At 44.1% G+C, this 27,500-nt stretch overlaps 1 protein-coding gene across 4 annotated transcripts in view; it reads right to left on the bottom strand.

Moving 5' to 3' along the window:
• LOC115225365 (dystroglycan-like) overlaps positions 1-27,500 on the bottom strand; it is a 60,874-nt gene that overhangs the window by 2,711 nt on the left and 30,663 nt on the right. For 2 of the 4 annotated variants that reach the window (XM_029796315.2, XM_029796316.2), the window contains exons 2-3: positions 22,922-24,280; positions 1-529 (exon numbers count right to left, since the gene is read on the bottom strand). The exon at positions 1-529 is cut by the window's left edge and continues 1,814 nt beyond it. In XM_029796315.2, coding sequence (XP_029652175.1) covers positions 1-529; positions 22,922-23,872 — 1,480 coding nt within the window. In that variant the 5' untranslated portion in view covers positions 23,873-24,280. The remainder of the gene's footprint in view (positions 530-22,921; positions 24,281-27,500) is intronic. The other 2 variants (XM_036514346.1, XM_036514347.1) reach the window with 2 other exon arrangements.

The raw sequence follows: 27,500 nt of genomic DNA, 5'->3' as shown, positions 1-27,500 counted from the left end.
CCCCGGGGTGTTTTGCGGTTTTTGTGTCACCGGGCCCTGATACAAGGGTGGATGAGGACGATGTGTCTGGGGCGACTGCACGGACAGGAGGGATGGGCCTGTTGCCAGTGGTGGCAGGACCGACCTTAAACATCTCAGACACAAGCTCCAGATTGTGCTCCAGTTTCTTTAACAGTCCCACAATGCCGTGGGGAGGAAGTTGATCAAGGTCGGCATCAACAATTAGCGTAAATGCTGTCTCTGGCTCCTGGGGCATGCATCGGACGACCGGTGGAGAATTTGAACCCTTGCCGTTCTTCTTTGACGATGAACCACTGATTGCCGTGGCGGGTTTTGAGCTTTCTTTGGTCACATGAATCGAGAAGACGTCTTTGGCGAACTGACTGACAGCCCCTTGGTCCTCAGCCTGCGCCACAACCTCAATGTAATACTGGGCGATGTCTGCTGGTTTCGGGACTCCAGAGAAGGTACGGGTCTCGACGTCGAAATACAACCACCTGGGTAGGGTCGTCTTGCCGGCCTCCATTACCTGGAAAGAATGGAAAAAAGAGGAAGAATTAGATATTTCGGCTGATGAAGGACAAAAAGAAATCATTTGAAAGCAAAAATTAAAACAAAAAACACCAAAAACAAACTATAAATGCAGATACAGCTTAAAAATAAAAATAATAATTATAATAATTATAGGCGCAGGAGTGGCTGTGTGGTAAGTAGCTTGTCTACCAACCACATGGTTCTGGGTTCAGTCCCAGCGCGTGGCATCTTGGGCAAGTGTCTTCTGCTATAGAGCCGGTTTCAGCCAGGTTGGTAACGAAAGGGTTAAAGGAGACAGCTATTACAGCACTTTGAACCCATCCTACAAAACACAGTTTGTTACAGTTGACTGGTTTGTAGAATGAAATCCGGATGTGAAGAGAATTTGGAAGCTCACCACAGAATGGAGTTTTGCATTCTAACCGTCCTAAATTATTGGAATTTCATAATCGTACATTTAATAAAGCTGACCTGCCAACTTTTGTGGTTCCAGATTGAAGAAGGCGGCTGTAACAGCAATTTGCTGTAAATCTTGCTATAAACACTGCTTGTCATGGTTGCTGAGTTTGCAGAATGTGGCTGTGAGGTTTGCAAGGTTTTTATGTGGAATACAATTTTGTGCTAATCAGAGCAAAACCATTAAACATACTCTTTACTCTTTTACTTGTTTCAGTCATTTGACTGCGGCCATGCTGGAGCACTGCCTTTAGTCGACCAAATCGACCCTGGGACTTATTCTTTTGTAAGCCCAGTACTTATTCTATCGGCCTCTTTTTGCCGAACCACTAAGTGACGGGGACGTAAACACACCAGCATCGGTTGTCAAGCAATGCTAGGGGGACAAACACACACACACAAACATACACCCATATATATATACATACATACATATATATATATATACATACATATACACATACATACATATATATATATATATATACATACATATACACATACATACATACATACATACATACACACACACACACACACACACACACACACATACATACATACATACATTACATATATATATATATATATACATATATACGACGGGCTTCTTTCAGTTTCCGTCTACCAAATCTACTCACAAGGCATTGGTCGGCCCGAGGCTTATAGAGAACTTGCCCAAGATGCCACGCAGTGGGACTGAACCCGGAACCATGTGGTTGGTTAGCAAGCTACTTACCACACAGCCACTCCTGCCCCTATCTCCTTTTTTTTTTTTGCATGTCACGGCTGAATAAATTTTGTGTTCTGTCTTAACCTAACAAGCCAACTTTTGTTATTCCAGATTGAAGGAGATGGCCACAGCAGAACCTTGGAAACATCAGAGAGCAAGGTTCTGGACCCTTTCACTTTGGAGGACTTCCGTGGGGCCTTCACGAAGTAGCTGAAGCACTCACAACAAACGTATTAAAGTCAGAGATCCTACTTTGAAGGAGTTTTGGACATGTTGTGGTTGCCCAGTTTGCAGAATGAAGACAATTTCGAGGCTTGCTATGCAATGAAGTTTTCTGTTCTGTCTTATGTTATTGTAATTTCAGTTTATCTTTATTAGTGGAGGCACAATGGCCCAGTGGTTAGGGCAGCGGACTCGCGGTTTCGATTCCCAGACCGGGCGTTGTGAGTGTTTATTGAGCGAAAACACCTAAAAGCTCCACGAGGCTCCGGCAGGGATGGTGGTGATCCCTGCTGTACTCTTTCACCCCCAACTTCCTCTCACTAAAGGGCCAGCCTTGTCACTCTCTGTTTCATGCTGAATATCCCCGAGAACTACGTTAAGGGTGCACGTGTCTGGAGTGCTCGGCCACTTACACGTTAATTTCACGAGCAGGCTGTTCCGTTGATTCGGATCAACCGGAACCCTCGTCGTCGCAACCGACGGAGTGCTTCCATATCTTTATTATTATTATTATTATTATTGTACATTAAAGAAGCTGACCTGCCACGTTTTGTTATTCCAGATTGAAGAAGAAGGTTGTAACAGCGATTTGGACACAGCCTGTTAAACACGGCCGGTCACGGTTGACAAGTTTGCAGAATGAAGTTCAGGTCATGAAGACAATTTGGAAGCTTGCTACGGAAACCTTATGAAGTGCTCCAGACTGGCAGAGAGGAGGGGAGAGAGAATGAGGTGTGTGTGGGGGAGAAAGAGACATGAGAACACCAGAGAGGGCTGGGGTGGCAATCATGCCTCTGTGTGTCTATAAAGACAATAAGCAAACAGATTGGGGATTGGCCCCTGGGCACACAATTATTCATGAAGGGATGGGTTTGAATAAAAGTTGGGATGGTCACAGATGGAACATCAGGACTGAACTGAAACTAATGGAATGGATTCTGGTAATGGAATACTTGGCAGGGAATGGGTTTGAACAAAAGTTGGGATGGTCACAGATGGAACATCAGGACTGAACTGAAACTAATGGAATGGATTCTGGTAATGGAATACTTGGCAGGGAATGGGTTTGAACAAAAGTTGGGATGGTCACAGATGGAACATCAGGACTGAACTGAAACTGATGGAATGGATTCTGGTAATGGAATACTTGGCAGGGAATGGGTTTGAACAAAAGTTGGGATGGTCACAGATGGAACATCAGGACTGAACTGAAACTAATGGAATGGATTCTGGTAATGGAATACTTGGCAGGGAATGGGTTTGAATAAAAGTTGGGATGGTCACAGATGGAACATCAGGACTGAACTGAAACTAATGGAATGGATTCTGGTAATGGAATACTTGGCAGGGAATGGGTTTGAACAAAAGTTGGGATGGTCACAGATGGAATCAGGACTGAACTGAAACTGATGGAATGGATTCTGGTAATGGAATACTTGGCAGGGAATGGGTTTGAACAAAAGTTGGGATGGTCACAGATGGAACATCAGGACTGAACTGAAACTAATGAATACTTGGCAGGGAATGGGTTTGAATAAAAGTTGGGATGGTCACAGATGGAACATCAGGACTGAACTGAAAATAATGGAATGGATTCTGGTAATGGAATACTTGGCAGGGAATGGGTTTGAACAAAAGTTGGGATGGTCACAGATGGAACATCAGGACTGAACTGAAACTGATGGAATGGATTCTGGTAATGGAATAATTGGCAGGGAATGGGTTTGAACAAAAGTTGGGATGGTCACAGATGGAACATCAGGACTGAACTGAAACTAATGGAATGGATTCTGGTAATGGAATACTTGGCAGGGAATGGGTTTGAACAAAAGTGGGATGGTCACAGATGGAACATCAGGACTGAACTGAAACTAATGGAATGGATTCTGGTAATGGAATACTTGGCAGGGAAGGGAATGGGTTTGAACAAAAGTTGGGATGGTCACAGATGGAATCAGGAGACTGAACTGAAACGATGGAATGGATTCTGGTAATGGAATACTGGCAGGGAATGGGTTTGAATAAAAGTTGGGATGGTCACAGATGGAACATCAGGACTGAACTGAAAATAATGGAATGGATTCTGGTAATGGAATACTTGGCAGGGAATGGTTTGAACAAAAGTTGGGATGGTCACAGATGGAACATCAGGACTGAACTGAAACTAATGGAATGGATTCTGGTAATGGAATACTCGGCAGGGAATGGGTTTGAATAAAAGTTGGGATGGTCACAGATGGAACATCAGGACTGAACTGAAACTAATGGAATGGATTCTGGTAATGGAATACTTGGCAGGGAATGGGTTTGAACAAAAGTTGGGATGGTCACAGATGGAACATCAGGACTGAACTGAAACTAATGGAATGGATTCTGGTAATGGAATACTCGGCAGGGAATGGGTTTGAATAAAAGTTGGGATGGTCACAGATGGAACATCAGGACTGAACTGAAACTAATGGAATGGATTCTGGTAATGGAATACTTGGCAGGGAATGGGTTTGAATAAAAGTTGGGATGGTCACAGATGGAACATCAGGACTGAACAGAAACTAATGGAATGGATTCTGGTAATGGAATACTTGGCAGGGAGGGTTGAATAAAAGTTGGGATGGTCACAGTTGGAACATCAGGACTGAACTGAAACTAATGGAATGGATTCTGGTAATGGAATACTTGGCAGGGAATAGGGGTTTGAATAAAAGTTGGGATGGTCACAGTGGAACATCAGAGACTGAACTGAAACTGATGGAATGGATTCTGGTAATGGAATACTTGGCAGGGAATGGGTTTGAATAAAAGTTGGGATGGTCACAGTTGAACATCAGGACTGAACTGAAACTGATGGAATGGATTCTGGTAATGGAATACTTGGCAGGGAATGGGTTTGAAAAAAGTTGGGATGGTCACAGAGGAACATCAGGACTGAACTGAAACTGATGGAATGGATTCTGGTAATGGAATACTTGGCAGGGAAGGGTTTGAATAAAAGTTGGGATGGTCACAGAGGAACATCAGGACTGAACTGAAACTGATGAATGGATCTGGTAATGGAATACTTGGCAGGGAATGGGTTTGAATAAAAGTTGGGATGGTCACAGATGGAACATCAGGACTGAACTGAAACTAATGGAATGGATTCTGGTAATGGAATACTTGGCAGGGAATGGGTTTGAATAAAAGTTGGGATGGTCACAGTTGGAACATCAGGACTGAACTGAAACTGATGGAATGGATTCTGGTAATGGAATACTTGGCAGGGAATGGGTTTGAACAAAAGTTGGGATGGTCACAGATGGAACATCAAGACTGAACTGAAACTAATGGAATGGATTCTGGTAATGGAATACTTGGCAGGGAATGGGTTTGAACAAAAGTTGGGATGGTCACAGATGGAACATCAGGACTGAACAGAAACTAATGGAATGGATTCTGGTAATGGAATACTTGGCAGGGATGGGTTTGAACAAAAGTTGGGATGGTCACAGATGGAACATCAGGACTGAACTGAAGCTGATGGAATGGATTCTGGTAATGGAATACTTGGCAGGGAATGGGTTTGAATAAAAGTTGGGATGGTCACAGATGGAACATCAGGACTGAACAGAAACTAATGGAATGGATTCTGGTAATGGAATACTTGGCAGGGATGGGTTTGAATAAAAGTTGGGATGGTCACAGTTGGAACATCAGGACTGAACTGAAACTAATGGAATGGATTCTGGTAATGGAATACTTGGCAGGGAATGGGTTTGAATAAAAGTTGGGATGGTCACAGATGGAACATCAGGACTGAACTGAAACTAATGGAATGGATTCTGGTAATGGAATACTTGGCAGGGAATGGGTTTGAACAAAAGTTGGGATGGTCACAGATGGAACATCAGGACTGAACTGAAACTGATGGAATGGATTCTGGTAATGGAATACTTGGCAGGGAATGGGTTTGAATAAAAGTTGGGATGGTCACAGATGGAACATCAGGACTGAACAGAAACTAATGGAATGGATTCTGGTAATGGAATACTTGGCAGGGAATGGGTTGAACAAAAGTTGGGATGGTCACAGATGGAACATCAGGACTGAACTGAAAGTAATGGAATGGATTCTGGTAATGGAATACTTGGCAGGGAATGGGTTTGAACAAAAGTTGGGATGGTCCACAGTGGAACATCAGGACTGAACTGAAACTGATGGAATGGATTCTGGTAATGGAATACTTGGCAGGGAATGGGTTTGAATAAAGTTGGGATGGTCACAGATGGAACATCAGGACTGAACTGAAACTAATGGAATGGATTCTGGTAATGGAATACTTGGCAGGGAATGGGTTTGAACAAAAGTTGGGATGGTCACAGTTGGAACATCAGGACTGAACTGAAACTAATGGAATGGATTCTGGTAATGGAATACTTGGCAGGGAATGGGTTTGAATAAAAGTTGGGATGGTCACAGTTGGAACATCAGGACTGAACTGAAACTGATGGAATGGATTCTGGTAATGGAATACTTGGCAGGGAATGGGTTTGAATAAAAGTTGGGATGGTCACAGATGGAACATCAGGACTGAACTGAAACTAATGGAATGGATTCTGGTAATGGAATACTTGGCAGGGAATGGGTTTGAATAAAAGTTGGGATGGTCACAGTTGGAACATCAGGACTGAACTGAAAGTAATGGAATGGATTCTGGTAATGGAATACTTGGCAGGGAATGGGTTTGAATAAAAGTTGGGATGGTCACAGATGGAACATCAGGACTGAACTGAAACTGATGGAATGGATTCTGGTAATGGAATACTTGGCAGGGAATGGGTTTGAATAAAAGTTGGGATGGTCACAGTTGGAACATCAGGACTGAACTGAAACTGATGGAATGGATTCTGGTAATGGAATACTTGGCAGGGAATGGGTTTGAATAAAAGTTGGGATGGTCACAGTTGGAACATCAGGACTGACCTGGGGCTAAACAACATCTCCATTCACACAATACCAAATGGAGCTTCTATGTGGTCACATCACATGCTCGAAAAAGCAACCAAATTCCCCTCAAATCCCACACCACTGTATCTCTCATTAGACAAATATAGTCTTGGCTCTTTCCAGCTGTGGGAAAAATATGGGATGGTCATAGCTGGATTGCTTTTGATCATAAAAAGCCTTCTTGTTTAGAGTGACCCAGGCCTATATAAGACAACACTTAACCACAGGCATCATTTTAATTATATGTTGAAAGCTTACACACATATATCAAATATCACATATAAACACACACCCCACCATCACAAATTTTACACACACACTATACCAACCTCACAAACCATAAGACATACACACACAGAGGAGATAAACAACATACATACACACACACATATACATACTAATACATATACACAAATACAGCATACATATATATATATATATAGTCACACAGATAAGCAATGTATACGGACATACATACAAACGCATACATATATATTTCTTTACTGCCCACAGGGGCTAAACATAGAAGGGACAAACAAGGACAGACAAAGGGATTAAGTCGATTACATCGACCCCTGTGTGTAACTGGTACGTAATTTATCGACCCCAGGAGGATGAAAGGCAAAGTCGACCTCAGCGGAATTTGAACTCAGAACGTAACGACAGACGAAATACTGCTAAGCATTTCGCCCGGCCTGCTAACGTCTCCACCAGCTCGCTGCCTTAAAACGCATACACAATAGACATACAAGGCAGCAAGGTGGCAGAAACGTTAGCACACCGGGTGAAATGCTGCTTAGTGGTGTTATTGTCTGTCTTTACGTTCTGAGTTCAAATTCCGCCAAGTTTGACTTCACCTTTCATTCTTTTGGAGTCAATAAATTAAGTACCTATTTCTTTACTACCCACAAGGGGCTAAACACAGAGTGGACAAACAAGGACAGACAAACGGATTAAGTTGATTATATCGACCCCAGTGCATAACTGGTACTTATTTAATCGACCCCAAAAAAATAGAAAGGCAAAGTCGACCTCAATGGAATTTGAACTCAGAGTGTAGCGGCAGACGAAATACCTATTTCTTTACTACCCACAAGGGGTTAACACAGAAAGGACAGACAAACGGATTAAGTCAATTATATCGACCCCAGTGCGTAACTGGTACTCATTTAATCGACCCTGAAAGGATGAAAGGCAAAGTCGACCTCGGCGGAATTTGAACTCAGAACGTAACAGCAGACGAAATACCGCTAAGCATTTCGCCCGGCCTGTTAACGTCTCTGCCAGCTCGCCGCCTTAAATTAAGTACCAGTTACACACTGGGGTGAATCTAATCGATTGGTCCTATCCTCACAAATTTTGGTTCTTGCGCCTAGAGTAGAAAAGCACACACACACAAATAGAAACGCACATAGATACAGACACACGCATTTAAACAAGTACACACATACAGGCGCAGGAGTGGCTGTGTGGTAAGGAGCTTGCTTACCAACCACATGGTTCTGGGTTCAGTCCCACTGCGTGGCATCTTGGGCAAGTGTCTTCTGCTATAGCCTCAGGCCGACCAATGCCTTGTGAGTGGATTTGGTAGACGGAAACTGAAAGAAGCCTGTCGTATATATATATATGTATGTATGTTTGTGTGTGTGTGTTTGTCTCCCTAGCATTGCTTGACAACCGATGTTGGTGTGTATATGTCCCCGTCACTTAGCGGTTCGGCAAAAGAGACCGACAGAATAAGTCCCGGGGTCGATTTGCTTGACTAAAGGCGGTGCTCCAGCATGGCCGCAGTCAAATGACTGAAACAAGTAAAAGAGTAAAGAGTATACAGACACACACACACACACATTGCAATGTGTGAAGTTATGTATATGCAAAGAACCCCTACACACACACATACATTAGTTTGCACTAGTCACCAGCTGAACTGTGTGCACACACACACACACAGACTTAGTACAGGAACTGGTGTAGACACGTACGCACACAATCAACTTTACACCACACACACACAAGCTCCTCACCCAAGAGACTTAGAAGAGAAACTAACACACACACACAGTCCTTCTCTCTCTCTCTCTCACACACACAGTCCTTCTCTCTCTCTCTCTCACACAGTCTCATACTGGTCGCCTTCCACACGCACACACACACACACACACAGATGTACCAGTCTCTCTCTCTCTCACACACACACAGTCTCATTCCATACACAGTTTCTTCCTCTCAAACACACACACACTCATACTGGTCGCCTTCTACACACACGCGCGCACGCACACACACACACACACACAGAGTCCCCTCCCCCCCTTTCAGACAGACAAGTTTGTTTCTAGGTCACAGAGATAACATTGAAAACTCAAACTCCAGACTGATGGAGGAGGAGGAGGAGGGAGGGGGGGTGGTGGTGTGAGGTGGAGAAAAGAGAGAGAGAGAGAGAGAGAGGGCCGTAAAGGGGGGTGGAGAGGAGATGCGGGGGGGGGAGAAGGAAGGAGGGAACAGAGTAAAACACACACACACACACACAGAGGCAGGCAACACACATACACACACAAAGAGGAAACTGATGTTAAATAAAGTGAAGGGGGAGGAATGAAAACCAAGAGTGATTTGTAACTGGAGATGTGTGTGGGTATATATATATATATATATTTATATACACACACATAGACATATATATATATATATATATATATAGAGAGAGAGAGAGAGAGGGGATCAGTAGAACCAGGGTGTCAGTTAGAAGCTAAACTGTGACAGAAAATGTGAATCTGAGTGAAAGGATGAAAATGTGGGGAATCAGGAGTTTAGTCTTGGAATATTTCCTCATAGATTTTAGGCGGTTTAAGCTGGAAGGAACGTTAGAACACCCAGGTGAAATGTTCAACGGTATTTCGTCTGCCGTTACGTTCTGAGTTCAAATTCCGCCCAGGTCGACTTTGCCTTTCATCCTTTCAGGGGTCGATAAATTAAGTACCAGTTAGGCACTGGGGTCGATGTAATTGACTTAATCCATTTGTCTGTCCTTGTTTGTCCCCTCTTTGTTTAGCCCCTTGTGGGTAGTAAAGAAATAAGTATTTCGTCTGTCTTTATGTTCTGAGTTCAAATTCTGCCACGGTCAACTTTGCCTTTCATCCTTCCAGGGTCGATAAATTAAGTACCAGCTGCATACTGGGGTTGATCTAATCGACTGGACCCCATCGCTACCAAAAAATTTTTGAGCCTTGTGTCTAGAGGAGAAAACAATATTTCATAATGATTATTATTATTATTTAAAATTTTTGCCACCCAGGCAGCTTATGGGAGGTGGGGGATGAGTTGATTAACCCTTTCCCCTCCCAAGATGAAAGGCAAAGCTGACCGTGGCAGAATTTGAACTCAGAATGTAGTGACATGTGAAATACCACAAAGCATTTCACCCAGCATGCTAACAATTCTACCATCTTGTCACTTTAATAATAATAATAATAATAATAATAATAATAATAATAATCCTTTCTACTGGAAGCAAGCAGAAAGCCTCAAATTTGTGGAGAGGGGATTAAGTAGATTACATTGACCCCAGTATGTGACAGGTACTTATTTAATCAACTGGTGGAATTTGAACTCGGAACGTGAAGACAGGCGAAATACCGCTAAGCGTCTCAATCACATTGCAAGACTCAAAGAATCATTGCCATTTGTTTATGGCAATGAAGATGACACCTTCTCTAGCATTTGTTCCACATTAAAGCAGCACATAGCGCCCTCTGTAAATCAGTTGGTGAACCAAGCAAAAGACAATGCAAAAGGGTGAGAGGACTCCTTGGTCTTGCTAAAGCCAGGGTCACTCCTTGGGAGTGCCAGGGAGAGAATAGCATCTGGTACACTCTGTAAAGGGTTTGATGTTAGAAGGGTATCCAGTTGTAGAAACTACGGCTAGAATTAAACACATGAATAATAAGTGGTCCTCTTGAGGAGGGCAGAAACTAGCTCAGACCAGGATGACCCAGCTAACCCATACCAGCAGAGATAGTTTTCGTAGGATGATGATGATGATGACGATGACAGTAATGATGCAAGGCTGTGAAAAAAAACTGGAATGAAACAAAGGTGTGGTGGTGGTGGAGAGGGGTAGTGGTGATGAGTGAAAGCCAGAGCAGCAGCAGCAGCAGTGGTGGTGTTAGTAAGTACAGGTGACTGAATCCACACAGATCTATATATTGATTGATTAATAATTAAAATTCTATTGCATTCATGCACTAATAAATAAACATATATATTTATATGTATGTCACAGCTCTTCACCCTTTCTGCACTCTGCCAGTCATCACCTCCTCTCTCCACCCAAACCACATTTATTGACATCCGCCTCCGACCATCCCTCTACTTCACTTCTACACCCACCACCCTGTCTCTAGCCCTTCCTCACCCCCACCCCATTGCAACTTTCAATCGTTCACCCATCTTTCCTGTTTTTTCTCAAACCTTTCCTGTGCTGTCCACCTCATCCAACTTTGAAGGGCTCAACTTGGCCCCTTACCACTGCTCTTTCCAGCTCTACTTCAATAACCTCTGCCCACTCTTTACTCTTTTACTTGTTTCAGTCATTTGACTGCGGCCATGCTGGAGCACCGCCTTTTAATCGAGCAACTCGACCCCGGGACTCATTCTTTTGTAAGCCCAGTACTTATTCTATCGGTCTCTTCTGCCAAACCGCTAAGTAACGGGGACATAAACACACCAGCATCGGTTGTCAAGCAATGCTCGGGGGACAAACACACACACGCATATATTTATATATATATACATATATACGACAGGCTTCTTTCAGTTTCCGTCTACCAAATCCACTCACAAGGCATTGGTTGGCCCAAGGCTATAGTAGAAGACACTTGCCCAAGATGCCACGCAGTGGGAGTGAACCCGGAACCATGTGGTTGGTAGACAAGCTACTTACCACACAGCCACTCCTGCGCCTATCGAAGTAGAAAGGGTCTTCTCAAGCAAATGGGTTAAGCTGACAACAAAATTATTTTCAATGTTGGTCAGTATGTAAACTAGAAGAACGATGTCCCAAAAGATGAAATCCCGACTAGGTCCGCCATCTTGTCTAGTTCAACTATTCCTTCTGATTTTCATCCGTGTTGATCTGATGTCACTGTTTCCACTTAAAAATCTTCCACTCTGACATAATCGTTTGAGTTTGGACCCAACGCCAGCAAGCTTCGAGGGCAGAAGGGTCAGTCCTGGGACACTGACCACCACTGTTCAATCATCATCACTTAACTTCAGCCTTCCATACAGGAGAGGTACCACCCTACTGTTCCAGCATGGCCGCAGTTATTGGGTTGTGGCCATGCTGGAGCACACCCTTGAAGGCTTTAGTTTTCTTTCTTATTGACCCCCAAGGTCTGCAACTTGTTTTTACCAGTCACTATTTGGCAAACTGCTAAGTTACAGGATACAAAGGGACACACAGACACTATGTTGGTCTACACATTTTCACAGATAAATTACGGATGAAATCGAGGCTGAGGCAAAGAAAGGCATATCTAACCCTAGGGGCACACAGGGGGGGCCACAAACCAGGATATTAATTAAGGTGTTTTGAGACAACAAAAAGGGTTGAGAATCAATTAAGGCTGTTTACCAGTTTCGCTTTTAAATCTACGGAAAAAAATAGTTAAATTTACCATAGGCGCAGGAGTGGCTGTGTGGTAAGTAGCTTGCTTACCAACCACATGGTTGCGGGTTCAGTCCCACTGCGTGGCATCTTGGGCAAGTGTCTTCTACTATAGCCCCGGGCTGACCAATGCCTTGTGAGTGGATTTGGTAGACGGAAACTGAAAGAAGCCCGTCGTATATATATATATATATATATGTATGTGTGTGTATATGTTTGTGTGTCTGTGTTTGTCCCCCTAGCATTGCTTGACAACCGATGCTGGTTTATGTCCCCATCACTTAGCGGTTCAGCAAAAGAGACCGATAGAATAAGTACTGGGCTTACAAACGAATAAGTCCCGGGGTTGATTTGCTTGACTAAAGGCGGTGCTCCAGCATGGCCGCAGTCAAATGACTGAAACAAGTAAAAGAGTAATATGTCTGTGTAAGCTTACATACATCTACACAAATACACACACATATTCATGCACACATACATAGATATATATAAATATCTAATGCACATACACATAAGCACAGACAGATACACACACACAGATCACCTGACATTTCGTCAACTTTCACAAGACTGCCCCCCCCCCCATTAATTCCCACACCATTCTGAGAAACACTACCAAGCTATATGCATTACACACATTATATATATATATATATATATATATATATATACACACACACATCTATATCTATATCTAAATATATATATATATACACATCTATATCTAAATATATATATATATATATACACATCTATATCTAAATATATATATATATTTAGATTTAGATATAGATATGTATATATATATATTTATATAACTATATATATGTGTATGTGTGTTTATACATGTATGTGTGTATGTATATGCACACACATACGGCCGAGCATAAATATACACATACACACCCTACCCTCGTATACACAGCCAGCTATACTCGTGGGAAGATGCCACAGCTGTTGATATATACATATATCTATACACACACACGCTTATCTATTTCTCCCCCCCCCCCACTTCAATGCCATCTTCCACTAATCTCCTCTGACAGTCAATGTTTTATCAGAACAGAAGGGGTCAATTTTTAACTTTCACACCAGATCCTTCTAAACTCTGCCTGACACCCCAACCCGCTGCCTGAATCAGGATGCAGGCAAGGTTTGGTAAGTGGAAACTGTAAGAAGCCCATCATATGCATATATGATGGGCACTCAATACACTCTATGGAGTGGTTGGTGTTAGGAAGGGCATGCAGCTGTAGAAGCCATGCCAGGGCAGATGATGGAACCTAATGTGGCCCCTGGCCTTACCAGCTACTGTCAAACCATCCCTCAAATTACACCCGTATAGCATTTTGTCCCAAACGAAATCCAATCTACCAACTTGCTGCTTCAACAAATGGTTTCAAATTTTGGCCCCAGGGCCAGCAGTATTTCAGGTGAGGAGGGAACAAATTACAGGCACTCCAATCCTTGGCTTAACCCCAAAAAGATGAAAGGTGAAGTCAACTTTGGTGCAATTTGAACTCGGAACATAGCAACAGATGAAATACCTATTTCTTTATTGCCCACAAGGGGCTAAACACAGAGGGGACAAATAAGGAGAGACAAACGGATTAAGTCGATTACATCGACCCCAGTGCGTAATTGGTACTTATTTAATTGACTCTGAAAGGATGAAAGGCAAAGTCGACCTCGGCGGAATTTGAACTCAGAACGTAGCGGCGGACGAAATACCGCTTAGCATTTCGCCCGACGTGCTAACGATTCTGCCAAGCATTTCGTCCAATGTGCTAATAATTCTGCCAGTTCGTTGTCTTCAATAATAATTAAGATAGTTCTTTCTCATTTTGGACATTAATTTTGAGATGAGGGGTTGAGTTTAAAACGGTGACTCCAGTACACAACTAGGTGGTGTGGGGCTCTTGCACATTTCTGTAACCTGAACCCTGGCAAGTTTAACCTCCACCACCACCACCACCTCACCTTCTTGGTAGATTTAATCATGTTGGATTGGGAAAGAATAAAAAAAAAGAGCAAGAACTGGTTTTCCCGTGGTTGGGGTTGCTTCTTACTGTTCTTATTACGGACCCTAAGGCAGTGAGGGGGCACGGGGGGCAGGTCATGTCTCATGAGTTACCCACTGACTTCAACTGCTGCTGTTGGCGCCACACAAAAAGCACCTGGCATAATCTGTGAAGTGGTTGGTATTAGGAAGGGCATCCAGGGGTTGAAACCAGATTGATGGTGCTTTTTATGTGCCACCGGCACAGAAGCCAGTCTTTCAGTTTCCGACTACCAAATCCACTCACAAGGCATTGGTCGGCCCGGGGCTATAGACACTTGCCCAAGATGCCACGCAGTGGGACTGAACCCAGAACCATGTGGTTGGTTAGCAAGCTACTTACCACACAACCACATATATATATATATATATATATATATATATACATACATACACCCATAGATATATTGTTTTGTCTACACGGAGTTCCCATCAACCAACTTCTACATACATCCACTACTCTGGCCTCTCCCCTCAACCATCTACCCACCGACCCCCACCCCTCCCTTGTTTCCTGCATTACAACTTCATTACACATTATAATGTAAACGACAAAGACAATAACGAACGTGGGTACACTAGACATATATCTATATATGTGTGTATATATATAGCTTGGCAGATTGATGGACAGACGGATATATAGAGAGGCCAATGCCTGGAAATTAAATTCACATCAGTGTTCATATTGGGAGAGCTTAAAGTTCAAATTTAAATTCAAAAGGTTAAACATGTATGTGTGTGTGTGTGTGTGTATTCTTTATTTTCTTTTACTCTTTTACTTGTTTCAGTCATTTGACTGCGGCCATGCTGGAGCACCACCTTTAATCGAGCAACTCGACCCCGGGACTTATTCTTTTGTAAGCCCAGTACTTATTCTATCGGTCTCTTTTGCCGAACCGCAAAGTAACGGGGACATAAACACACCAGCATCGGTTGTCAAGCAATGCTAGGGGGACAAACACAGACACACAAACATATACACACACATACATATATATATATACGACGGGCTTCTTTCAGTTTCCGTCTACCAAATCCACTCACACAGCATTGGTCGGCCCGGGGCTATAGCAGAAGACACTTGCCCAAGGTGCCACGCAGTGGGACTGAACCCGGAACCATGTGGTTTGTAAGCAAGCTACTTACCACACAGCCACTTCTGCACCTATATATATATATATATATATATGTTTGTATGTGCACATATGTATGCATATGTAGTATGTACTAATGCAACATGCAGTGTATGTATGTGTGTATATGTAAGGGATGTACAGACACATGTATATGGAAATCTGTATGTGCGAATAGCGGTAGATAGATAGATGTATATACACACATATATACATACAATGTGGCTGTGTGGTAAGAAGCTTACTTCCCAACCACATGGTTCTGGGTTCAGTCCCACTGCATGGCAGCTTGGGCAAGTGGATTTGGTAGATGGAAACTGAAAGAAGCCCATCAGATGTCTGTGTTTGTCCCACACCACTGCTTGGCAACCAGCCTTGGTGTGTTTACATCCTCGTAACTTAGAGGTTCAGCAAAAAAAAACTAATAGAACAAGTACCAAGGTGAAAAAGGTGCCCCAGCATGGCCGGGGTCCCATGCCCAAACCCACTTACAAGGCCTACGGTCAGCCCAGGGCTTGAATAGAAAACACTTGTCCAAGGTGGTGTGCAGTAAGATTGAGCCCAAATCCACATAGTGGTTGTGAAGCCAGGATTTGAACTCCTGACCTGACAATCGCGAACCCTATACCCTAGCACTAAGCCACGTGCTTTCACGGGAGGGGAAAAACAACACAAGGTACCACTGCAATCGGAAACAAATTAATAACAGGAAGTTGAGGCTTTCATCCAGGCCTGCTGTGATCCAGTCAGCCTGTGGCATCAGTAATGTGACATACAGCAGTGAAGGTAGCAACAAACTGTTATTTTTAGCAAGGTGGGTGACCACATATATGTACCCTCCTTGCTCCAAGCTGCAAGTGACGTCCCCGTCACTTAGCGGTTCGGCAAAAGAGACCGATAGAATAAGTACTGGGCTTACAAAAGAATAAGTCCCAGGGTCGAGTTGCTCGACTAAAGGCGGTGCTCCAGCATGGCCACAGTTCAGTGATGTTGTCGCAAGGAAGCCTCTCCCTCTACATAGCACACAAGTGACTACCCCCACCCCCTCCATCAATGTTTCCTGCACTGGTCAGACAGAGAAATTTGGTACAACTTCATCAAATATTAGGATTAATTGATTACCTAATGAACTCATTAATTATGTATGACATTATATAATTAATTTGGCTGGAATAGAAATTGTAGGAATCAGTCAACCGAACAATGAAAGGAACCAGGGTTAGGGTTATCAGATTTGCTAGAAATAACAGTTAAACCTTTGTTGAATCTTACAATGATGTCGTGTAAAACTGAAGGCTGTACAACAACCACTAATACAAACTCCTGTACTATACATCAGATAATGTAGTCCTAGATACACTATGTCTGAATAAAAGATGGGATGGTCACAGATGGAGCATCTTTGATCATGGCTCTGTCGGGATCAGGACTGACCTAGGGTTAAACAATAACTATAGCCACTAATACTAACAACTATACTATACATTAGATAATGTAGTCCTAGATACACTATGCCTGAATAAAAGATGGGATGGTCACAGCTGGAACATTTTTGATCATAGGTCTGTCTGCTGGATCAGGACTGACCTGGGGCTAAACAAAAACAACTATAGCCACTAATACTAACTACTATACTATACATTGGATAATGTAGTCCTAGATACACTATGCCTGAATAGAAGACAGGATGGTCACAGCTGGAGCATCTTTGATCATGAGGCCGTCTGGATGAGGACTGACCTGGGGCTAAACAAGGTAAGAAGAGATTTTTTTTGTCAGTCAGCTGTTAAGATAAAGAGGTGAGTGTGAGTGTGTGGAGTGGAGTGGAGTATGACACTCGAGTGTGAGAGAGGAGTAACAATGCGGCAGTGAGGCTTTTTATCTTCGTTGCACACGTACACACTTTATCGGAGGCACAATGGCCCAGTGGTTAGGGCAGCGGACTCGCGGTCATAGGATCGCGGTTTCGATTCCCAGACCGGGCGTTGTGAGTGTTTATTGAGCGAAAACACCTAAAGCTCCACGAGGCTCCGGCAGGGGATGGTGGTGATCCCTGCTGTACTCTTTCACCTTGTAGAAGCGCTACAAGGATAGTCTCAAGGTCTCTCTCAAAGACTTTTCCATCGGAACAGAGACCTGGGAGACACTTGCTGCCAACCGCTCATCCTGGCGCAGCGCAATCACCGTGGGAGCAGGGACAGCCGAGGAGGGACGGATTCGGTCAGCGGAGCAGAAACGTCAGATGCGTAAAGCCAGAGCTGCCTGCACCAGTAGCACGGCCCCTACCCACTTCTGCCCCACCTGTGGGAGGGGCTTCCTTGCCCGGATTGGCCTCACCAGCCACCTCCGGTCTCATGGCGGCAGTACCATCAGTTGATGTCAGTTGGTCATCTTCGAACCGAAGGACGAACATAAACTCTTTCACCACAACTTTCTCTCACTCTTACTTCCTGTTTCTGTTGTACCTGTATTCCAAGGGGCCGGCCTTGTCACTCTCTGTGTCACGCTGAATATCCCCGAGAACTACGTTAAGGGTGCACGTGTCTGTGGAGTGCTCAGCCACTTACACGTTAATTTCACGAGCAGGCTGTTCCGTTGATTCGGATCAACCGGAACCCTCGTCGTCGTAACCGACGGAGTGCTTCCAACACACTTTATCATAAAACCTTACACACACACACACACACACAATCAAAGCCTCTCACTCACATTTACACACACACAGGCCCACTACCACACACTCCCTCACACCTTTATACACGTGCACACACACACACCACTACGATAGGAACCAAGTACGATATTGATCGTCAGTTGAATCGGACAATCATTATCAATCTGCTGTTCAATCAACCGAATTAAGTGCGAGGAGTGGCCGAGTATCCCATGGACACGTGTAACCCTAATGTAATTCTCACGCAGTAACACAGATGGAGGCCTTCAAAACACTACTACTACTACTACTAATATCGGTGTCGTACTCCCCATCATTCACAAGGCTTTGGGTGGTCAGCCCAGGGCTATAGGGGAAGACAGTTGCCAAGGTGCCACACAGTGGAACTGAACCTGAGACCACTGTGGTCGGGAAGCAAACTTCTTCACCAATGAACAACGCCATGCTTTTGCGGCACATTGCTGTAGCCAAGAAGACCTGCCCACCACAACAGAATGGAGATCCTAAAACCAAAGTGTCATGTAAGACAAGCATTAGTGTGAGTGCTGGTGTCACGTAAAAAGCACCCAGTGCCCTCTGTAGAGTGGTTGGTGTGAGGGGGGGAGGGTATACAGCTGTGGAAACCAAAACCAAAACAGACACGGAACCTCCTGTGGACCCTGGCCTTGCAAGTTCCTCCTATCCAACCCATGCCAGCATGGAAAAGTGGAACTTAAATGTGGATGGCGCCGGTGCTTATTGAGTAAGGAGCAGATGAGACCCTTTTGATTCTCTGACAGGCTGCGAGAAACTTAAGCAAGGTGGAATGAAGGGCCTTGCTCAAGAACTCACATGCGTTCACTCAGAGACCGTATATCTCCATGAATATTCTAAAATCTTAAATTCCTTCTTAGTCTATGTGCATGAGAAATATATATACACATACATGAATATACACACACACAATATAGACATACATATATCTCTCCCTTTTGTTTCAGTCATTTGACTGCGGCCATGCAGGAGCACCGCCTTTTAGTCGAGCAAATCGACCCCAGGACTTATTCTTTGTAAGCCCAGTACTTATTCTATCAGTCTCTTTTGCCGAAGCGCTAAGTGACGGGGACGTAAACACACCAGCATCGGTTGTCAAGCAATGCTAGGGGGACAAACACAGACACACAAACACACACATATATATATATATATATATATAATATATATATATATACACAACAGGCTTCTTTCAGTTTCCATCTACCAAATCCACTCACAAGGTTTTGGTCGGCCCGGGGCTATAGCAGAAGACACTTGCCCAAGGTGCCACGCAGTGGGACTGAACCCGGAACCATGTGGTTGGTTAGCAAGCCACTTACCACACAGCCACTCCTGCACCTATACATACATAAATACATACAAATACATATACACATACATACTTATACACAACTACATACACACACACACACGCATATATATATTTCTTTACTACCCACAAGGGGCTAAACACAGAGGGGACAAACAAGCACAGACAAACGGATTAAGTCGATTACATCGATCCCCAGTGCGTAACTGGTACTTAATTTATCGACCCTGAAAGGATGAAAGGCAAAGTCGACCTTGGAGGAATTTGGAACTCAGAACGTAATGGCAGACGAAATACGGCTACGAAAAGCATGCTAGCGTTTCTGCCAGCTCACCGCCTTTATATATATATATATATATTACATACAACTGGAGTACTAAATAATCCTCCAGTTTCATATTAAATTGTTTTAGATACGATCTGACATAAAAAACAAGCATTTGGGTTAGAGAGTTAATTGCATATCGGTACCCAGACTGACAACGGTTAACAGAAAGTATCAGATACACTTGTATAACCATACACATATATATAGTGTGTGTGTGTTCGTTTCCCTCTCTCTCTTTCGGAGAGGCACTGAGCAGCTATACGCACACAGATACACACGGCAGTAACTTCTGCCTACTGAATTCAATCACAAAGCTCCGGTCGGCTCGAGGCTATAGTGGGAGACACCTACCCAAAGTGCCACGCAGTGGGACTGAACCCAAAACCATGTAGCTAGGAAGCAAGCTCCCTAACCACACAGCCATGTAGCTATATATATATATATTTTTTTATGTGTAGAAAAATACAAACTGGGACAAGAACATAAAACATTTAGAAGACGATACAAAAAACACGGACGGGACATTCGAAGCCTTCAATCTTCAGTCAAGAACCGGATCATCCTCGCAATTTCGGCTGATTAATCTTGAGATCGCTCCGATGCGGCCAACCCCAAGGAAAAACTAAGCTACGAGCATTAGATTTCTTGGAAAAAGGATCGAATGTATACGAAACAGGGACAGAAAAACGGACGATGCCACACGAATATAAAATACAAAAAACAATAATGGTAAAAACAGGACAAAAACAGCGGGTGTCTTACGACTAATAAACAGTACAACAAGTTTAGCTGGTGTATTTGGAAAAAATGCCTTTTTCAGCAGACGAAGAATATATATATATATATATATATGTAATGTGTAATAAACTGCCTGCGTCAGTTGTTGACTGCCATGACACTGCATCCTTTAAGGCCCTCATGCTTTCTGAAATCCGTCGAAACTACACCTGATTATATATACACTTTAGATGAGTTGTAGTGCACCTGAGCACTGTACACAATGTTTATTATTATTATTATTATTATTATATATATATAGTGATCAAGTACATATACACACCATGGATGAAACTCCATGTGAATACACATACACACACACAAATATGAATGTAAACACAAACATTGTATCATCATCTTTTTAGTTTATTTTCATACTGACATTATTGTTTCTTTCCATTTCATATCATTATTAAGGAATAAGAGAAAGAGCAGAACCAGCCATTATTGTTATTATTATTATTACTTCTCTATAGCTATTATGTTACACTCACAAGAGACCTGTGGAAGTGTTCTATTCCTACATGTTCCCCAAGGCTACGCTGACGCACAAGCTTATCTGCCGTACAACATAGCAGCCCCCCTGTCACTGAAGGGTGACCGTGCCTATCCAGACATGTGTGCACTTTCCCATGGGGCAGGGGTAGGGATTTTGGGGGGGGGGAGGCGGGAACTTCCACAGAGGGACTGGCTACGTTACAAACGAACCTCGCTTTCCCCTCCCCCTCTCCGCACCACTGAATGTTCACCCCAGACAAAGGTCACTGACCTGGGTCGGTGCATTGACCCAGATCAGTCCCAACTACTTGGCTCCGGGTTCAGTCATACTGCATGGCACCTTGGGCAAGTGGATTTGGTAGACAGAAACTGAAAGCCCCCGTCATATCTATCTAGGTGGTGCTGCAGCTTGGCCACAGTCAAATGACTGGAACACATAAAACAATAGAAAATAAGACATATAATGAGAACGCATGGTCTTACGGTTGAGAAACGCTGGGTTTGAAGTGTGACGGAGAGGACTTGCTATAGAAGAGGTACATGGTTAGCGGTGAGCTGGCAGAAACGTTAGCATGCCGGGCGAAATGCTTAGCTATATTTCGTCTGTCGCTACGTTCTGAGTTCAAATTCCGCCGAGGTCGACTTTGCCTTTCATCCTTTCGGGGGTTGATAAATTAAGTACCAGTTACGCACTGGGGGAGTCGATGTAATCGACTTAATCCCTTTGTTTGTCCTTGTTTGTCCCCTCTATGTTTAGCCCCTTGTGGGCAATAAAGAAATAGGTTAGCTGGCCAGAGAGGAGGAGGGCAGAAACAGGTGTGCTGTTTCTAAGGAGGTACATGGCTACCTAGGCAGAGGTAAGGGCAAGCGATGGTTGGAGAGAGAGTGATCAAGAATGAGGGCAGAAACTGGTTTGTTGCTGTGGAGGAGATATAAGCTTACACAGCCAAAGGGAGAGAGAAAGAGAGTAGGAGGTAGCAAGAGCGGGAGAGGGGCAAGTGCCAAGGGATACTCGCAGGGAATGGGGATCATCATCATCATTTAACGTCCGCTTTCCATGCTAGCATGGGTTGGACGATTTGATTGAGGACTGGTGAACCAGATGGCTGCACCAGGCTCCAGTCTGATCTGGCAGTGTTTCTACAGCTGGATGCCCTTCCTAGCGCCAACCACTCCGTGAGTGTAGTGGGTGCTTTTTACGTGCCACTGACACGGGGGTCAGTCAGGCGGTACTGGCAACGACCTCGCTCAAATCTTTTTACACATGCCACCGGCACAGGTGCCAGTAAGGCGACGCTGGTAACGAACACGCATAAATGGGATTGTAGAGTAAAAGAAGAGAGAGAAAAATGTGAATAAATAAGTATCACATTTGGTAGAATAATCCAAACACGAAAGGGTTAAAAAAAAGGGGCAGCAGTGGGGGTCAAAGGGATGGAGCAGAAATCAATACAAAAGCAATGCAAAAGGAGAGAAATGAAAAGTGCAAGAGATGGGGTACCTACCTTGAATGACTTTATCTCTCCTTTGAACGCATCATTTGGTAAGGGATAGGTAAACAAGCGTCCTACGTAGGCTGTCGTATCTCCAATACCCCACATTAACGACACGGGCTCCCGGTCCTTAACGGGGTCGCGATGAACGGCGGCGGCGGCGGTGGTGGTGGCTGCAAGATTTGCCTCTCCCTTTTTGCTTTTGTCGAGGGACTTCAAGTAACTTTGGATGTCGTTGAGCTTCAGCTGCTTGCTGGGCCCGCCCCCGGGTACCATCTCCCCAAAGGTTGGCTGCCATTCGGGCCCGGGCCCGGCTACTATATCCGCAAAGGTTGGCTGCATCAGCAGTGCAATGCACAGGATGAGTGTCGTCCAGAGGCGGAGGGGCGAGAGGAAGCGGCGTCTGTGTGGGGCCATGTGGGTGGGTGAGGAAGCGGCCGGGAGCAGCAGTGTGGATGACGAAAGGGTCTCTAGGGCCAAGCAAGGAGCAGAGCAACAGGGAGCACGGGTCGTGTCCTTGTCATTGCTGCGGCTGGGAGGGCTCATCACCGACAGGGCTGTGTTGGCGGGAGCAACAATACTGTGGGGGTGGGGCTGATGATGATGGTGGTGGTGGTGATTGTGGCGGGGAGAGTAACAAAAGGAGAATGAGGAAGCATCAGAGTCCACATCAGTAGTGGTGGTCATGTTGTCGTTCTCAGAGTAGCAGCGCATTTTCCTACTCTTACCGCTACTGCCACCCCCACCACCACAACCACTGCTTCGGTGGCTGTAGTTATTATAGGGGTGGTAGTGTTGGGGTGAGCGGACACCTGTGCTGACTGCGGCGGTGGTCGTGGTGGGGGTCGTACAATCCGAGGGGAGGCGTTGGTGGTGATAGTCGGAGGAGAGTACAGCTACGCTGCTGGCTGTCACAGCAGAGCTTGGTGATGTGGTGGTAGAAATGCCTTTCCTTCTGCCCATGTCATAATACGAATTCCAAAAGAAAAAGGCTTAGAATCCAGACAGAGTGAAAGAGGACGCAGCAGAGAGGGGAACCTTGTTGTACTCCTTGCTGTTGTCGTGTAAATTGCCTCCTGAAAGCAAGCTCACAATAATAATAATAATCCGCAGGGTTTTGGTACAATAGCAAAAAGAAATAGTCTTTTGATGTAGCTCAGTGAGTATATATATATATATATATGTGTGTATATATATAATCCAAGTATAAAATGTAATGTGTGTGTATATATATGTATATATATATATAGCACCAAAAGTTGAAATGAGTAGCCAAAATGTCTCAGTAAGATTCACAGGTTTCGAATAAGTGTCCTGGTAGTATATGGGTTACTTCCTCTTGGTTCTTGCAACAGCATGTAGGTGGGGCACCTGGAAGAGACAGAAGACAGAGTATTTAGAAATGTATAAAGGCAGAATACTAGCATTTAGTGTACTCCAAGATACACAGAGGCATAGATACATACACATTTATGCAGATACGAGGTGCTACCAAAAAGTTCTCAGACTTGTTATAATTAATAAACGATAACTGGCTTAACTAAGTTTTAACAACGTCTCTTCAAAACAGTCACCTTGCATAAATATGTATGCGCATATATATATATATACACACACACACATATATATATACATATACACACACATATATATAAACACACACACATATATATAGACACACACGTACATATATATACACATGGAGGTTACGGAGAGGGACATAGCCCATCTGATTAGGGAGAGAGTCAACTTGGACGAGATGCAGTTTGGTTTCGTGCCAGGGAAAAGCCAGTCCACTAATGCATTCCTTTCCTTCTTGGGACACAAAACTCTACTCGTGAAGACCTGTTGAGCCAGCACCGCCCTAACTGGCCTCTCCGTGCTGGTTGCACGTAAAAAGCACCATCCGATCGTGGCTGTTGCCAGCCTCGTCTGGCCTCCGTGCCGGTGGCACGTAAAAAGCAGCCACTACACTCACGGAGTGGTTGGCGTTAGGAAGGGCATCCAGCTGTAGAAACACTGCCAGATCAGACTGGGCCTGGTGCAGCCCCTGGCTTCCCAGACCCCAGTTGAACCGTCCAACCCATGCTAGCATGGAAAACGGACGTTAAACGATGATGATCAGACACACACACACACATATTATCATCATCGTTGTTTAGCATATGCTTTTCATGCTGGTATGGGTTGGACGGTTCAACTGGGGTCTGGGAAGCCAGGAGGCTGCACCAGGCTCCAGTCTGATCTGGCAATGTTTCTACAGCTGGATGCCCTTCTTAACGCCAACCACTCCTTTTTACGTGCCACCTGCACAGGTGCCGGGGAGTCCGGTATACATATATAAATATATACATACATACATACACATATATATATACATACATATACATACATATATACATATATATACATATTTACATACACATACATACATACACATATACATACATACATACATATATATATATATATACATACAAAATACAGCGCATATATATATATGCGCTGTATTTTGCAGCAAACAGAGTATTGTGTAAACACGGGGTGTGCGCGTGCGTGATGTCTATAATAAACAACAGTTCATAAAGTACTCAATAGAGGGTGTAGATCAAACCAGAGAACAAATAAAAGAGCAGAGGACAAAACGGAGAGAAATTGCCAGTTGTTTCATCTTTCGGATCATCAGAAAGAAACCATGAAATAATATTGACAAGGCACTGATTGGTTATTGATTAGTTCTAGATTGATACAATATTGGCAATAGATTGATAATATTCTTCTATCTTTTGCTTGGTTCAGTTGTTGGACTGTGCTGTGGCCATTCTGGGGCACCACTTTAGAATGTTCGGTCGGACAAATTGCACCGCAGCCTCTGCCCACCCATCGACCTTTGCGCTTATTTTTATTGGTCACTTTTGTTGAGCTGCTAAGTTTAGGGGTGTAAACAAACCAACACAACACACACACACAACGCACGCACATATATATCAAACACTACACTCATGGAGTGGTTGGCGTCAGGAAGAGCATCCAGTTGTAGAAACCTTGCTGGATCAAATTGGAGCCTGGTGCAGCCTCCTGGCTTGCCAGTCCTCAAACCGGCTGTACAACCCATGCCAGCATGGAAAGCAGACTTTAAACGATGACGATGATAATGATGACACACAAACATACACATATATATATACACATCTTATAGGTGCAGGAGTGGCTGTGTGGTAAGTAGCTTGCTAACCAACCACATGGTTCCGGGTTCAGTCCCACTGCGTGGCATCTTGGGCAAGTGTCTTCTGTTATAGCCCCGGGCCGACCAATGCCTTGTGAGTGGATTTGGTAGACGGAAACTGAAAGAAGCCCGTCATATATATGTATATATATGTGTGTGTTTGTGTGTCTGTGTTTGTCCCCCTAGCATTGCTTGACAACCGATGCTGGTGTGTTTACGTCCCCATTACTTAGTGGTTCGGCAAAAGAGACCGATAGAATAAGTACTGGGCTTACAAAGAATAAGTCCCGGGGTCGATTTGCTCGACTAAAGGCGGTGCTCCAGCATGGCCGCAGTCAAATGACTGAAACAAGTAAAAGAGACATCAAGATAGCCTCGCTAATCCTGTAGCCATGAGTAAAAAAGAAAGCATCCAGGCCACACTGCCAACAGTTTGGCACTAGGAAGGGCATCCCAAAAGCAGACCCTAGCCCCATCCATGCCAGCATGGAACAGGGGACGCTGAGCAATGATGAAAACAGGAGTGGTTGGTCTTATTTTGCCAGTACATGGTGACCCCACCGGGGCAGGTGCACCACGTAGAAGAGTGTCCAGTGATAGGAATGGTAACAAGCTGCAGGGACCTTGCCAAGGTAGACATAGAACCTGGCAGAGCCCTCTCACTCACATGACCTTGTCAAACCGTCCGACCCATGCCGGCATGGGAAAAGGAATGTTGGATGGCGACAATCAGGCATTCTTTTACTTGTTTCAGTCATTTGACTGCGGCCATGCCGGAGCACCACCTCAAAGAATCTTTATTTGTATTAAATCAACCCCAAACCGATAAGTTATAGGGATGTAAACACACCAACACTGGTTGTCAAAGTGATGGTGAGGGACAAACACAGACAAAAAGACACAAATAAATAAATAAATACACATATATACATATATATGATGGGATTCTTTCAGTTTCTGTCTACCAAATCCATTCACAAGGCTTTAATCGGCCTGAGGCTTATATATATTTCTTTACTACCCACAAGGGGCTAAACACAGAGGGGACAAACAAGGATAGACACACGGATTAAGTCGATTACATCAACCCCAGTGCATAACTGGTACTTAATTTATTGACCCCGAAACGATGAAAGGCAAAGTCGACCTTGGCGGAATTTGAACTCAGAACGTAAAGACAGACGAAATACCGCTAAGCATTTCGCCTGGTGTTCTAACGTTTCTGCCAGCTTGCCACCTGTCAGTCTGAGGCTTATAGTAGAAGACATTTGCCCAAGGTACCATGCAGTGGGACTGAACCTGGAACCGTGTGGTTGGGAATGCTTCTTAGCACAGAGCCACCCCTGCGCTTATCATTAATAATGA

Source organism: Octopus sinensis, linkage group LG27 (assembly GCF_006345805.1).
Source record: "Octopus sinensis linkage group LG27, ASM634580v1, whole genome shotgun sequence".
NCBI lineage: Eukaryota > Metazoa > Mollusca > Cephalopoda > Octopoda > Octopodidae > Octopus > Octopus sinensis.
The sequence above is the reverse complement of the archived record's forward strand: the minus strand, read 5'-3'. Positions and strand labels throughout refer to the sequence as shown.